Source organism: Leuresthes tenuis, unplaced genomic scaffold (genome assembly GCF_036924035.1).
Source record: "Leuresthes tenuis unplaced genomic scaffold, fLeuTen1.0.hap1 SCAF_2, whole genome shotgun sequence".
Lineage (NCBI taxonomy): Eukaryota > Metazoa > Chordata > Actinopteri > Atheriniformes > Atherinopsidae > Leuresthes > Leuresthes tenuis.
In genome coordinates this window covers 9,356,725-9,373,148 of record NW_027325356.1, presented here as the reverse complement: position 1 = coordinate 9,373,148, position 16,424 = coordinate 9,356,725, and the positions used below count along the sequence as shown (strand labels likewise).

The 16,424-nt window shown below is 39.1% G+C and overlaps 1 protein-coding gene across 1 annotated transcript in view; it reads right to left on the bottom strand.

Moving 5' to 3' along the window:
- The window catches only part of ntrk3b (neurotrophic tyrosine kinase, receptor, type 3b), a 189,334-nt gene that overhangs the window by 20,788 nt on the left and 152,122 nt on the right, over positions 1-16,424 (bottom strand). The window contains exons 12-14 of the mRNA XM_072380127.1: positions 9,862-9,992; positions 2,891-3,063; positions 248-491 (exon numbers count right to left, since the gene is read on the bottom strand). Coding sequence (XP_072236228.1) covers positions 248-491; positions 2,891-3,063; positions 9,862-9,992 — 548 coding nt within the window. The remainder of the gene's footprint in view (positions 1-247; positions 492-2,890; positions 3,064-9,861; positions 9,993-16,424) is intronic.

Here is a 16,424-nt window from a genome sequence, read left to right as displayed (position 1 = left end):
TAAATTTACTTTTTGTGATTAGAGATTCTTTAAATTAAAATGAACAGCATGTTGACAGCTGAAGGACCCGAAAAGTTGACAAGTTTTATCTTCACACACAGTGTGGAGGCAAGGTGCCTGTGGCAGAATTAACTGAGGCATGGCAAAAGCTCAAATGTTTCCGGAGTCAGTGACAATAGGACTTCTACACAGAAGATTAAATCAATATTAAATGACAAGCACAACAATTATGATGGCTGAGGCTTACCCTGTAGTAGTCGCTGCTGTAGATGTCTCTTGACATGCCAAAGTCTCCAATCTTGACCAGCAGGCCGTTGCCCACCAGGCAATTGCGGGTTGCCAGATCTCTGTGCACAAAGTGCTGGGAGGCCAGGTAGACCATGCCTGAGGCAATCTGGGTGGCGATGTGCAGCATCTGGGAAAGTCCCAGCTCTCCGTTGGACTGCAGTGGTTGTCCATCAACCAGGATCATGGCATCGGGGCCGTGGGCTCTGGGTTACAAAGAATAATGCCAATCAATTTAATAAACTAGTATTGATGATGGTGATCTTGTCTCTCAGTTTCCCATGTCTCTGTGAATGCACCATCAGCAGCTTAGGCATTACAAAAAAAAAAAAAAACTTACTAACTGTCTAAACAGAAGTCAATATAAGCAACAATTCTAAAATATTCGGTTCTGAAAACTTAAACAAAACTCAGAGGAACTGAGCAACAGTGAATCCCAGGAATTACTAAGTGAGTTTTGACTGGAGTAATAAGCTGCTGGTTGGTTATGTGTTGCAGTGTTCTACCACCCTGGGCCAGGTCAATATACTGGCAACAAGATTATGTCTAAAAGAGAGATCAGTACCAACTGACGGCAACTAAACGAGGGCAATGCTAGTCTTTTAGAATGAAATTACCAGTCTATCAGTTTGGTGTTTTGTAGTCTGAGCTCAATTTGTTGTATGTCCTAGTGTTAGCTCTCAGGCTAACACATGGACATACTGTAATAATAATGTGGTCCCAGAGTTTTTTCTACTGTCAATCTTAAAAGAAGCAGATTTAGCAGAAGAGAAGGGTTGAGTGTAGTGAGAAGTCAAATTGTATAAAAAAAACAGGTCACTGTGAACAGTGGTGGAAATTCGTGGTGGAAAAGGGAGCAGTTGTACTGCCTTTCTGGGATATTTTGACCAAAGGTTATTACACATATTTCATCAAGACCACAGAAGATTATCTGCTTGTGAAAAAAAGACATAATACGTTTCCTTCAACGGTCCCGCCATTAGAAGAGAATCCTCTACTGATGACTTAAAAAGTCTGTATGAAGAATCCCAGGTTCTGTCTGTAGCAGCCCAAGCAGTGCTGCAGCAGCACGCCCTTACTTGCAGGGTGTTACAATTTTTATATTCCTCTTTTATAACTTTCACAGCCTCCGTTGATAACTGCATGTAGTTATCTAATGGTGTGCTCAGTTTGACAGAATGCTGAACAGGGCTGCCCCTTTATAATCTAACCCAAAGCTCCATACAGCACTACAGTAATAAACCCGTGTGCTCACACTATTCGTGTCTGTTTCTACTTATTGAGTATCATTAGCATAATAAAGAGAGAATGTGAGGAATATTAACAAATTAACTGCAGCCTGCAAGCCCTGCTTTAATAGCACTGATAAACTTATGCGTCTGCACTGTTGTGATTAATTCTGGGGCTGTAATATGAGCTTTGTAGCCACTTTTTTCTCTTTTAATACAAAACTTGTATTTTTTTATGTATTCCATCATGTTAAGAATTCTAAGTGAGGTTCTGTAATTTCATCAAGATTCTGTAAGTCGTACTTTTGCCAGAATAGGTTGACTGCAGGTTTCTGGGTGACAATGAAGAACTAATTTCCTGTGAAGAGTCCCCTGCTGTTCTCATCACCTTCTTGTCACTGTAATTACAGACCAGACGCCGCACAGGGAAGACTGCAGCTCTGTCTCAGCCTGTTTCTCTGTCTCCATTTTGGAATTCTAGTGCAATTCAGTGTTCTTTTCTTTCAGCATGTGTGTGCGTATGCGTGTGGAAATTCAGCTCCAGAATAAGGGAATTAGGTGAGCTTTTTTCTTCTTAGCATTTCTCTCTTGTCTCTCTTCTTGTCTAACAGCCAGTGGCGGCTAATTAAGTGCACACTGCCCTCCACTGATCTGAAGGTTGAGTTGGACCCGCACATCTGATTTCCTGTTTACTCCCATTGATTCCCTGCTCATCTCATCTTTTAAATGTGACCAAAAGGACCAACAGACCAAGAATCAGCCACGTCTTGCACCTTGCATGAAAGAATTTCATCATTCGCAACATTGCCTTTCATTTCAGGAATGATTTCCCAACAGAAAATCTTCATGCACTCTTGAGTCCATGCACACACATGCGCACACACTCACACTCAATCACAACATGTCATCTTTTCAACCAATGCTCAAATTTAAAAAACAAGAAAGACCACACACACACACACATGCTGCAGCTGCTGTCATCGCACTTGAAATAGCACTCTTCTATCTCTGACTTCTCTCGAGCACACTGACATCAACTACAGTCAAGTCTTCCATTACCAAAGCATTCATTGTAGCTGCATCCTGTCGCTTTTGTTGAAACTTATAGAGGTCACTTCCTTCTGCTCAGACTCACAAATATGGAACAAAAACATTGAAGTGCACATGTTTGCAAAAACAGAGAACTGTGAGAGGGTCTGGAAAAGATGTTAATGAAGTTGTAAATTTCCATACTTTCGATTAGTCCAAGCAGAGCAGTTATGGCACACACACATTTGCATTGTAATTAAGTTTTCACCTATCACCGTGCACTGCCACTCTTCTGATATAATCAAAATTTTCTGTGTGAAATAATGCAACTTCATTGAAATATTGACCTTAGGAATTTGTTGAGGTCTCCATGCTTCATGTATTCGAACACCATGATTAGCGGATCTCCATCAACACACACCCCGTAGAATTTAACAATGTGGTCGTGCTGCAGGTTGGTCAGCAGCTCTGCCTCCCTCTGGAAGTCCTTCCGAGCAGACAGGTTGGGATCTTTAAGTGTCTGAAAGGGAAAATAAAAGAGTGAAATTCACCCAGTGAGGAGAAATGAATATTACCAGAGATGGCTTGGTTAATTTGGTTAATTTGGTTAAGTTGGTTGAGCTGCCATGACCCGTTTCATTCCAAAGGCTGAAAGATGCAACATTTTTTCACCCGACTTTGGCAAAACCTCAAGCCTTTGCCTCTCATGAATAACCGTTAAAGTCAATTGCTGTTTGATGGTTAATGTAAATTAATATCTGTTACATTTTTGTAATCATTCAGCGGTGAGTCATCAACTTTCTTAACAACTCTTGAATCAGTACCTAACATAAATTCTTGCACTAAAACTTTTCTATTAACTATTTCTTTGTTTTTAAATCTCGGTCTTGGCTGTGTCCATCCCTAACATAACTGTATATGTAGTTATTTACATAACTACATAACTTTTTTCTTTGGATTTACTGTTTTACTTTGCTGATGTTCCTTACTCTTGCACTGCAGCCATTTGTACATAATATGTTGATAACATCTGATTTTCAGTACATGATTTATTATGACCAAAGGCATTTGCACTAATGACAATTCAGCTTTTTTTTTTGTTTTGTTTTTTTTGTCTAATTTTTGCGTGCAAATGAATTACACTCATAGTATGTGCTACGACATTTTACAAATTGAACAAAATCAATATTGCTTTCTGTGAATGGCCCCATTATCATCAATCAAGGGAGGTCAGGACACCTCTAATCTGTACAGAACATTTTTTAATTCTGATCGTTTGTAGATAAAGCCCTTAATTCTAATCTATATTATTTTTAAAGTACTTATATTGTTCATATTTATCTATGAAACTTCCATACATGCATATCATTTATACGTCCGTCCATCCATCCATCTTCTAATTTTACATTTATCATTCTCCCTCATACTAAGTTGTAGCTTGTGCTCTTCTTGTTTTTGCTGCATTCCCTCAGTAAACCAATTAGTAACCTCGATGTTGGTTTGAATTAATAATAGACAAGGTGCTTTGAGTAAAATGGCCTGACAACACTTTGATGGATTACCATCACATTTGGTGCTGACATTCAAGCTTCCCAACACATTATTTCTGGTACTAATTAGCATGCTAAACTAACATGTCTAACAAGCCAAACATTATCCACAAAACATCAGGATGACTCAATTTCTGTCTTTGTCAAATAAACTAAAAACTACAGCCGTTAAGCCGTGAACTCATCCAAAAGTGCTTGTTCAGTTTTCATATGCTCTTTATATATCGTGCATGTTTAAAAGCAGCAGGTTAGACTACTGTAACGGCCTGCTCACTGGGCTCTCTAAACAAGCTGTAAGACAGCTGCAGTGCATCCAGAATGCTGCTGCTCGAGTCCTGATTCGAACCAGGAAATACGACCATATCAGTCCAGTGCTCAGGTCTGTGCACTGGCTTCCTGTCGCTCAGAGAATAGACTTTAAACAAGCTCTGCTCGTGTACAAGTCTCTTCATGGTCTAGTGCCAAAGTACATCTTTGACATGTTAAAGCCATATGAACCAACTTGGATTCTGAGAACCTCACCTGCTGGAGCCCAGAGTCAGGACTAAACAAGGTGAGGCTGCGTTTTGTCACGATCTACATTTTGATCCATGTCTTGTCTCGTCATTCCCTGTTTTATTTTTTAAATCACTAACTTTGTCTTCCCTGATTCCAAAGTGTTTCCACCTGTTCCCCATGGCTCCTCATATGTTCAAATAGTCTGCGTCTCCCTTCTCTTGAGCCAGTTTGTTGCCTCTCGTCATGAGCCTCATTCTAGCGTTCTTTTCCACAGTTATCCACAGAATCCTTTAGCCTGCAGTGCAGCGATCCTCCTGCAGAGCGTATCCTTTGTTTATTGATCATTTATTCTTTAGACCTAGTTTATTCACAGTCAGTTTTCATAGCCTGTTTTGTTCCTCCCGTTTGGAGAGGTTTGGATTGTTAACATTTCATAGAAACCTCTGTAAGTGGAGCGAGTTGTGTTCTGTCACGTTAAAGGAGTGCTCAAGTTAATGTTAAAGTCTCATAGTGCCTCTGTTTTCTAAAGAGTGTCTTTTGTTTAAGTCCGCCTCAGTGAGAGAGCGCAAGTGGAGAGTTTGTTGGTTGTTAATTTTCATAGCCGCACTCTCAACAAACGTAGTTATTGAGGAGAGCGTGTTAGGAGTTTCACAGCCTGATCGCTTTGCTCTGTCTGGAGATCCTCCTGCTGATTGTTAAAAATAAAACCTCTTGATTCTGAACTGACCCTGCATCTGTGTCCTGTCTCCTGAGGCCTTGACACGTTTCAGTTTTATGCTCCTAAAATCAGGAACAGTCTTCCAGAAGATGTGAGACAGGCATCAACTCTGACAACTCTGTTTCAATCCAGGCTGAAAACGGTTATTTAGCTGTACAAATGACAACTGAAAGTATTTAATCTGCACTCTTTACTTTTAATTTAATTAATCAATGATTATTTTTGTTTTATGGAGTGATTTTATTTACCTTCTTGTTTTTTTTTCCCTTCTCTATGTAGCTGTAAAGCACTTTGAATTACCTTGTATGAATTGTGCTCTATAAATAAAGTTGCCTTAAAAGGCATGATGTAAACCATTATAATCACTCTGTAATGTCATTTATGTAGCTGTTAGTGAACATGAACTGAAAGGTAAAAAGACCACTCAAAGGACTTTACAGTGAAAGCTGCAATTATCCATTTTTACAAGCATTCACATGGTGCTTTTTGATTGCATACGACTCCCAGAATCACACTCCTACATCAGTAGTCTAAATGTTTTCATTCTAACATCTGTAAAAGACTTCTTTCCACAAGAAAGCTTAACACTGAGTATTGTAGCTGTCAAATGGGATTGGAATAGAAATTCAAACCCACACTGTTTCTGTGCAAGCACTTTCGGGACAATTTCAACAGATGCTTCAAATTTGACAAAATCCCACATGGTGGTATAACTTGCACTTCCATCACAACATTATGTTGGCTTATATTAGTTTGCAAGTGTGTGTGCATGCAGGACAGGTGACTATGATGAAGAACTGCAGTTTAAAAAACTAAATGGGAAAACCTGAGTGACTAAAACATTTGACAACTGAGCGCAGCATTCTGAAATAGCTATGGTTGTTCTTCCTAACTTCCTAACTTTGTGATGGAATAAAAATGAGCCGTCTCAGAATAAACTAGAGGACCTGCAGGCTTCACATCTCCAACTGTTTAGCAAAGTGATCAACTTTAACTTTGACTGTGCCTTGATTTTTGAGGACCCGTGCAATACAGCATTCATTGATTTCTTTATTAAAACAACATTTTGTTTGCCGCTTAAGAATTCTGTGACATTGAGCACTTAAAGGTAAAAGATGTTCCTGCCAGAAACTGCAGATGTCATTAAATCAACAGGTTTCAATTCTGAGATTGCCTCTTAAAAGTAAATCCTGCTGCTGGGTAGCAAGAACGAGTGTGTGCTGATTAAACAACATTTTCCATACAATTTAGTAATACGGCACACACTAGGTGGTAGTCAATTTCTATACTCTTCAAAATCTTGGACATGCTGTCGTTTTGAGGCCAGCAATCACTCAAGCTGTAATGTTTGGGGAGGAAAAGTGCAGCTGCAGCCACTGCACATAAAAACTGATCTGATTGGTAACAGAATGAAGCACATAGGTGCTTTGAACCTGCCTTTGAGGTGGAGAGCACATTAAATACCAAATCTTGATGGGATGTCAGTTAAAGACACCAGTGTCAGAAAAAAAGGAGAAGGAATAAATTACAGCAAGAACCCTCCTTATTATGGCCTCTTTCTTGGGGAAAAAATAGACTCTTGACACTTCATCAGCAGCAGGAAAATGCACAGAGTTGCCGCTCTTGATCTCCTTGGCCTTGGGTCCTGTTTACCCAGCCTGCTGCTTACATTATCCCAGATGCAATGACCTCAGGATGAAAATGCCTTCACTTGTATGTGCTCCTCTTTTCAGTGAAGTGCTGGCAGTGTTTGAGATGTACGACAGGGCAGGTAAAATGGCCATAAAATTCTATTACCAAATCAAACCAAACTCTTAAGGAAATGTTTTCTCATCTGGGCACTCTTCCAAAACAATACCTTCAAAGTGCTTGACAACGATAAATTAAGGGAAAGCGCTGCAATGAATGTTCTCTTTGTTGACCTTTAAGAGTGTTCAGAGAGCTTCTTCCTGCTTCATCACAGGCAGGAAGGAGTTCAGATGGAGATGCGCATGACACTGTGTTTTAAAGAGGTTACCGTAGAGGAGATTTTCTTTTTTCCTAGAACTACGAGAAAGCAAAAGAGGCAGCAGCCAGATACTCAGTCACCTTCATCTGATCTCTTTCACTAACTTCTCCTGCTGTCAAGGTCTCTTTTGCTGAGTCTGCAGCCTCATATTGAAAATCAACCTGCTTCACATTCATACCGCTCTGTATTCTCACACTGGGAGCTGCCAAGCGCAACTTAATATTGAGCTGGATGATAGCGCTGCGAGGTGCCACACTGTGACAACAGTTGCTCACATCTTTTCTAAACAAATCATCCAGTTCACTGGGGTATTACCTTTGTTGTTGTTTTTGTTGTTACATCCCGTCTGAGACGGGATTTTCCATTTGACAGAAGTTGCTCATATCGCAGCAAATTTTAGGGTACCCAGCCCCATCAAAAAGAACACTCAGTAGACCATATTTACACTGAATAAAAGTCAACTTTGGAGTGACTTATTGATTTATCAAACCATGACTGGGACAAGTAGCTTAGCTCAAATGCTATACCATTTCTAAGATGCAGAAGTTTGTGTTTTAGCTTCTTGCCTTTATCAGTGATGTGGTTGTGTCACATTTTGCTTTATGTGATTGTGTAGCGCAAATATTTTAGCAAACACAATACTTCCTAAAATGAAAAGTAGGATTCATTTGACAGCCAGACTTGTTACAATGGCTGGTGGGGGCGTTGACACATGCAAATAAAGGCAGAAATGTTTAAATTTGCATGACAAAGAGGAAAGTTCTCGGTTTTTACTACTTATTTCTAATCAGTTCAATTAAATAATAAACATGCTGATTTTAACACTTTGTTGTTCTAGAATAAGCATTTGTAAGAGTGACATATTATTGTAAAATGGTGCAGTGATATGTATTCATTTGGTATCTATGCACATCTTTGACAAGAAACACCCTATAAACAACAGGGAAGTTTATATCGAAGTAAATTCAGGGAGAATCCTAACTTGATATCATTCAGGAAGAGTTAAGTGTGTAGTACTAGCTTGTCAAGCTACAAAAAACGACAGCAAAGTCGCGCACGCCTTTTAGAGATTACCGGGATTCTTATGGTAATACACGGGCTCATGTCTGACTCATATGAGCACACATGTATGCAGAAATAAGGCTGCTTAAGTCTGGCGCCCCATTTTTCATTTTAAGGCATTAAAATAAGGCATTGTAGAAAAATATGAGACACCATACTAATAAAAATGGTAATTATAAACAGAGGCCTGCCTCTAATAAAGCCTGGTGCCCTGAGCTGTTGAAGTAAATAAAGGCTTCGGCCTCTATTTAAGGAAATGTGGTATCCAACCAATTTCACAATGGGCTTTACAACCAGAAGGACTGACAGAACTGAAAGAAAAAGTGTTTTTTTCCATTAGCAGGCTGATAAACATCAGCTGTTATTTAACAGTGTGAATTAGAACACCTCTTCTGTACAGCTGTGGGATCAGTTGCTTATATGATAGCTGATTTTGTAGAAGTGCAGACTGGCCAACACATTGTTAAGAACATCAAGAATATGTAATCATAAGAGGTTGTGTGAATTTGGCTTTTCCAAAGATATTAACATAAAACTAATAGTAGAGACTCATTTAGTATGATACCAAATTAGACTGCTTGTTGGGTGAAGCTGTGCAGCTGACTTAATGTGCTGGGAGGAACCGATGAAATGTGGAACTAGTGTAAAGAAGATTGCACACGCTAAGTGGAGAAGACAGCAGAAGCCAGCAAGAGGAGCTACTTGGTGAGTCGTGCTGTTGTTGCAGACCTGACATGTTCCGTTTATGTCTGTGATAGTATGAACACAGATTAGCCTTCATGTCTTGCTCAAAGATGTAAAACTATATTAGAGGTAAACTCAGTTTATTTGGATTTCCATGAAAATACCACACAGATCTGCAGTATAAAGCCTAAAGTCTAATTAGTCGAAACTAATTATGCTGCCTGATGCTATTTCAGCCTTATATCTGTGTGACACTGCAAATACAAATGGTCATGTCCGTTTCCATTGATATTCCGGCACTCATACAGTGAGTCTCTCTACAGATAGGACTGCAGCCGTGTGTACTAAAGATTGCATTCATCTAAACTTTTAATAGTTTATTAATTGTTTAAAGTGACAGAACGTGAATTAATTACCATTCTACTAGCATCAACATGCATTCTTGTATAATTTAGCTTTTTCTACTTAAAAATAGTCTCTGGTTAAAACATATACGACTAAATCAAATTAAAATTTGACCCTTGAAATGGCATAGAGTAATGAGACAGGGCAGTCCTGTGCTATCTGCTGTGGACGTCGCCAGATTCAAATATTTATAGATCCACATCAAATTAATGAGAATCTACCCAAATCATCTTAAGAGTTTAAGAGGTTTCTTTCATGGCAAAAACCTTAAAATGCACATATTCTAGGATCACAGTTAAGATTTTAGTGGATTTATACGTGCCGGAGTGGGACTAATGTGCCGTTAAAACACACACTTACACACGCACTGACAGCCACACACTGAAGATGTACCTTGACAGCCACCAGCATCTTGTCCTTGGTGGGGCTGAGATTGTAACATTCTGCCAAGAAGACTTTACCAAAGGCTCCCTCACCCAACTCCCTCTTCAGGATGATGTCTCTCCGCTTTATATGCTGGACGACTGAAACAAAACAGAAAGAAACAGGGTTTTTTTCATCTCTTTCTTAAAAATTCTGTCGTAGTACATTTTTATTAGGCAGCAACTCCGCTATGCTGACAGCAAAACATGATTAGAGGGAGCATCTCACCACCAAATGTTTCTACCTGTGAGGGAGACAATATGAGGACTGACGGGATGCAAGCAAAAAGAAAAAAAACAGTAAGTGAAGCTACTTTTTTTAAACTCAAGGCATGAGCTCAAGATTTTAAAGACACAATGTCATACGTCACGCTGAATCACAGGGGTTTTTCTGTTTGTTGCCATGGCTATAGCATATTTTTCTAGGTTAAAAAAAGAATTCTTACAGAATGTACGACGTTGTCAATGTGTGTGAAAAATGTTTTTAATGTTTTTAACTTTGAAGCTACTTAAGATGGAACATCAGGAGCATCATGGTTCAAGTGCTTTTAAATCTCTGAAGTGCAAATAAAGTGCCAGATGACCTGCCGAGCCACAGATCTTTTATCTGGATTCCCTGGTTTTACTGTCAGCACTGAGACACCACAGAAGGATATTGTCTAATGAGAATGGAATTGTAAAATGTTTATGGCTGAGAAATAAAGCTTCTACCTGTAGCTGAGCAGAGTGAGGAAAAGCAAACGCTTTGCCTCTCTCAACATCTATTTTTCTACAGTCCTTAAACCTCACTAACAAGGATAATTTACAAGTAGAAGGTTGTAGACGTTGAAAGTCTATATATATATATACATATATATATACATATATATTTACTGTCTGTGTACATGTATATATGCACAATGTTTGTGCTCGGAGCATGAAGGCTTATTCTTCTATTGATTAGCCTTAAAAACTGGCGGCTGCACAGAATAACTGTCTGAGTAAGTGACAAAGCTGCAGGAAAAGGCAGAGATAGCAAGACAGGGAACTGAGGGTGAAACGGAAGACGACGTACTGGGAGCTTTTCAACAGACCTATTCTTTGTGCCTCACTCTGAATAAAACATGACAGCTGGGAGGTTTACCATGAAAGCTGTGGTGCTCAGATAGAGCCGCACACATGGTTTCCACAACACATGTGGATAAAAAAATCACCACAGTCTATGAGGCCAGGCATCATAGCTTCAGCTGTGCAGTAGCTCTCTCTGTTATTGAATATTAATGAGATGTAACGAGTATGTGAAAAAATGACCAAAATAAATTGTATTGTAGCCATATATATAAGTGGCACTCTTGAATAGTATATTGTCAATCAAATCTAAAAATACAGGGAAATATAATGAATTCCCCAAAAAGTCCCATCAGCCTTTGTGAATCCATGATTTCACTTTAAAGTTACAGCAGTCTGCGCTAGGATCATAATTGCAAGGGGGATATCTAAACTATTAATCATAAGCATAATTATCACTAAGAAGGGTTTGGTACTATTTATCTTTTACCTTCTTTTACCTTCTGCCCACATACAAACTGTATGAGGTTCTAACTGTCTTTGGAATATGTGAATGAATTTATTTTTGCAGCTGCTTCAACAGACTCTTGATCATACACTGAAGAAACTGAGATCTGATGCGTTAATCTAGCAATGTATTTTCAGGCTTCCTATGTTTTCTTGTGAAATAAATCAAGTCTATAAGGTCCATGGTGGATAAACTAAGGATATAATCCATCCTCCATCTGTGCATTGTGTGAATTGAATTATGCTTGATGGTCGAGTATGCTGGAGTACCCAGTTGCACACAAGGCTACATGCACTAGGTCACAATAAACACTGATGTTTGCTCTTAGAACACATGATGTGTTGCATCTCTTACCCTTAGACCGTTTGATCTTTTTCTGTAGAATAATCTATTAACTTGCCAACTATTTCCAAGCGACCTTGGTTGATCCCTGCCTCCATCATTTACTGTTCATACTTGAAATTACTTGAAACAATTCAGAGAAGAATGCATATATAGTTGGGTTAGTTGTAGCCTGTGGTCTAAACAGACAAAAACTGCTATCAGAATTATTTGATCCAAAAATGGATTTATTTGAGCTGACAATGGCATCTCCAGCTGACTGTATTTGTCCATATATTGATCAATTACAGTTAATATTGTTATTTTGATGGTGCAGCATCCTTTATCACGTATTACCTACTGTCTCTTTAAGTCCCCTCTCTACTTCCTTATTGGCGAGAGGCATACTCAACTGTTCATAAGGCAGACATAATACAGCCTTGTTACACACAGTGATGTATATAACTACTGAAATATATGTGTGTGCTGCTAATGAGGGGCTTCAGGCTGCTCAGGGACAGCATCCTCCCAGATATAGAATTACTCTCACTGGTCTGTACTGTGGGCCTCGTACCTTTGCAGACCTTTTTATATGCACAAAAATCTATGAAACACAATGACGGAAAGGGAAGACACAAATTAAATAAAAACATATTACAATTTCCTCAACATTTCCATATCACTTCATTTTGTACAAAAACTGAATAATGTTTGGTAGGAAAAACATAATAAAGCAATTGCAGGATCCAGTTAAAGCTTTCACACAAGAATGAAATGCTGCACAAGACGAGCAATTCCAAAGTGGATCTCTTTGAAACAAACTTTAACCGTCAACATGCATTATGAAATATACAACTGACAACAGCAATGGTAAGAAGCTGCTTTGCTGAAGGTAGCAGACAAACATAATGTGTAAATTCATTTCTTGCACTTTTTCTCATTTGGTTTTGAAAAAGATTTAAAAAACACAGCGTCTTTCAATAGAATCATGTGTAATACTTTAATCTGACGCAAAACCAATTTCCAAATCATCAGGTCAACTAATACTTCCAGCGTGGTTGCCACCTTTGTTACTTACTTAGCAACTCTGCTAGATACGTAGTGATTTGATTTTTCAGACCTTTTAAGCATATTTTTGCTATCATGTTTTGTTTTGTCAGCTTCCTTTTATTTGTTTAAATACATCCATTTTTGCATTTCAGGCCTATAGCATGTTCCTAAAAAAAGAAAAAGGACTGTATGTGACCTTTTTAAAGTGCACTGATACAACCCTGTGCCATAACAAACTCTGGTTCCTACCATCTTTGGTTTAGCACATATTTCTTTGCAGAAAAGATCTAATATTAACTGCTACAACCACAACACACGTTTCCTGTGTCAATGCTGCATCTGCGCTAAGCTAACACGAGGCTTCTTTTTTACATAGTTAAGTTGTGACTGTGTTCTCTTGCCCATGTCGCTATATCAGCTATCAATGCACGATGACTGGGGGCTCTTAATGAAGAGCTGACAGAAGTATCCAGGATTATTTTATTCATATTATTCTGCACTGTAAAGGGGAATATTGAAGAAACACCCCTACCAATTTTTCTTTTAGGAATTTCAATGATTTTCACATGCATATGATGACAATCCAGAGAACCTTTGCTCCTCAAAGACTCAACATTTACCAGATACTGTTTTTGTACCAAAACATGATTACAATGGATTGCTGACGTCACCTGTTTGAAATGTGCTGCAAGCCTAAACTGCAACGATGGATGCATACCAAAAAATGACATATGTTGAGGTATTCTGTCAATGAAGTAAACGTCAAAACAAATGCAAGAATCGTATCATGTTTTAATGTCTGTTTGTATTTTTCATTTTCCCAGCCATCCCACGTCCTTTTGTTAGGGGGCTGAAGCTGGGGTCACTACTTACCAACCTACAGTATATTTTTCTTGTAATAAAAAAAATAAATCCTTGCAAAAAGTGCAAAACACTAACTTTTCCAAATGGTCTAATGCTCAGACATGGTATCTTTTGACTTCAAGCAAGTCTTAACAGTGTAAATCCTGAATTTTTCCATCACAGTGAGGCTGCCCCTGAAAGGAGCCTCTTCTCTCAAACAATAATTCAGAACAGAGATTACTTGTTCAGTATGACCATTCCTCTGGGTTTTTTTCTTTTGTCATTCCTTGAAATTTGCATAACCATCTGCTCATGAACATGTTGAGAAGGTAATTCAAAAACGCAAGGTTCCTCTGGTGTCTCTGTCAGACGATGTCATAACTACTATTTGTGAAATCACAGTGAAATATGGAGAAACGTCCCAGTTTGAAAGTAGATCGAACAGAAGCGTCTGCACGAGCTGGCAGCCACTTTGCTGGGTGAGAGCCCCACCAGGGACACTAACACATCACTGCTGTCAGAGCTTCATCCTCTAAAAATCTGCTTTCCCAGAGAGGAGGGAAAAAAAGTCAATACATGTACATTTTAATTCAGAATGTGTTTTGACAGGATTTGTAGGGCCAAATATCTCTGACACTCTCTCAGCTGAAAGAGGTGTGAAAAGTCTCAAGACCAAGCCAACATCTGTTCCCCACTGAATCCTGTTTCCACTTCTACTGTTGCACTTTCCATAAGCAACAGAAATAATCCATCTCCTCATTCCTTATGTTCCTTTTTTTCTTTTTCACTCCTTCGTCAGGTGTGATCATTCAAGCCTCATCATTTAAATGTCCTTAATGAGATAGTTGGTGACGTACCAAAAATGCAAACATTAGAAGGTTGTCATCTGTGTGTTGTATGTTGAGATGTTACACTTTTTCTTAGACTGATGTCTTATCTCACATGTGCAAATTTGTTCTTATCACATTTCATCAGGTTGTTTTGAGAACATCTCCATGTCTGACATTGTTATTATGTAAATGAATTTATTGTTGAACTAACTTGTCAAACGAACACACTACACTCACCACCATCCACATGAACCCTTTCTTCCCAGTCTAAGGCATTTGAGCTGCAGTCGCTGATAAAACAGGACTTAGTTACTTCAGTTCATTTGCTTCAAAGATGTAATCATGAGTGAAGAATCTGCTCAAACACTGTTGGACTTGTTACATGGACTATTGTTAGACAGACACGAGTCACCAAACACTTCACTCTTGTTTAAAGAACTTATGTATTAAAATAATATTAATCTGAGAGGCACGGTGCAAACATCCTCACAGAACCATATTAACTGCTGTGGCAAGATTTCAGTCATATTTAACTTCACTTTTACAATTATTCTCCTGTTCTGTTATCATAGAAATTTGATTGAATGATTTGAAGACTGATTTTAAACCAGTGGCTTGACAGTGAGACATTCTACATTTGCATTTGAGCTAATTTCATGTGTTTGCAGAGCTGAACTCTTCCGTTACTCCTCACCCCTGGCAATTTCTGTCCTTTTTTTTCTCCTCCTCCTTTTTTATATTTGTAGTTTCAGATGTCAGTGGTGCATTGGCAATGGGATCTCACAATTTGTGCTTTCTGATGTTCATGCTTTCTGATTGTGGCTTCACTCTAGTACTGTACAAAGGAGTCGGTAGACTCAGCAGACATTAGATTAATTCTGTAAATGCACACATTCTGGTGCCTTTCTTGATTGCTGCTGCATTTCATTGCTATACTGTAGCGGTCCAGCTTTTCCCCTTTCACAGAATTATTCCCAACATTAGTAGACTATCATTATTACAAGACCCAAACATTATAATGCTTGGTGACAGCTGTGAACATTTGTTTGATTTATTTTGACAGTAATGAAAACACTAAGTAAAACATTTAGTACAACTAACAGTGGGTGAAGAGATTTTAGATTTGCATCGACTGCCTGTGAAACTGTAAACATCTCTGTAGTCAACTACCTCAGTAGTTAAGGAAGGATGTTGTATTGCTGCTTGTACAGCAGCAATGGAAACCTGTGTGACTTTCCATTTGTACCAGTCACATCCTCTGCCTTAATTCTTGGAAGTGAATAATTTATCTGGTTTGTTTTGCTCAGCTGCTACATACGCACCTAGCACCTCTTTCCTCTCCACTGATGGGATTGAGGCCACTATTATGGAGTCTACTGACAACGGTGCAGACAAGTTACTTTAACCTTCAGCTTCCTCTGCAAGCAGACTTGGGCTGCATTCTGCCGCCTATTTACCCACAGTGGCACGTTGAAAAGCCCCGAGATTAAATCTCTATCCCACAGCTCGGCATCAATTCATTTGTCCTGGCTCACTTGAGGCCTCGATGCCAGCAAACACTCTCCCTGGAGGGAGGGACAACGTAGCGCTGAGATTTACTCAGCTAGTCAGGTCAGGCTTCTGGGGGGTGGGGACAGATGTTTGGAGGGCTTTGTTCTGTACCCGTGACTACATGTTTGTGTGCTTGCATGTATTTCACCACAACTACCTGCCAAATTTCTCCAGTGTCAGTGTGTGTCTGTTTGAGGGTGTGTATGTCTCCAACTATCTGCCAATGTTGTGAGTTTGTGTGTGTTTACGGCTCACACACATGTGGGTGTGAGTATTATTCTTTCTGGCAGCCTCTCTGTTGTGGGTCGATCGATGTCTGTCCCCTTGCTTTACTACATAGAAGTAGTGGCTCAGTCAAAAGTGCTGAGGACAGCCACACATATT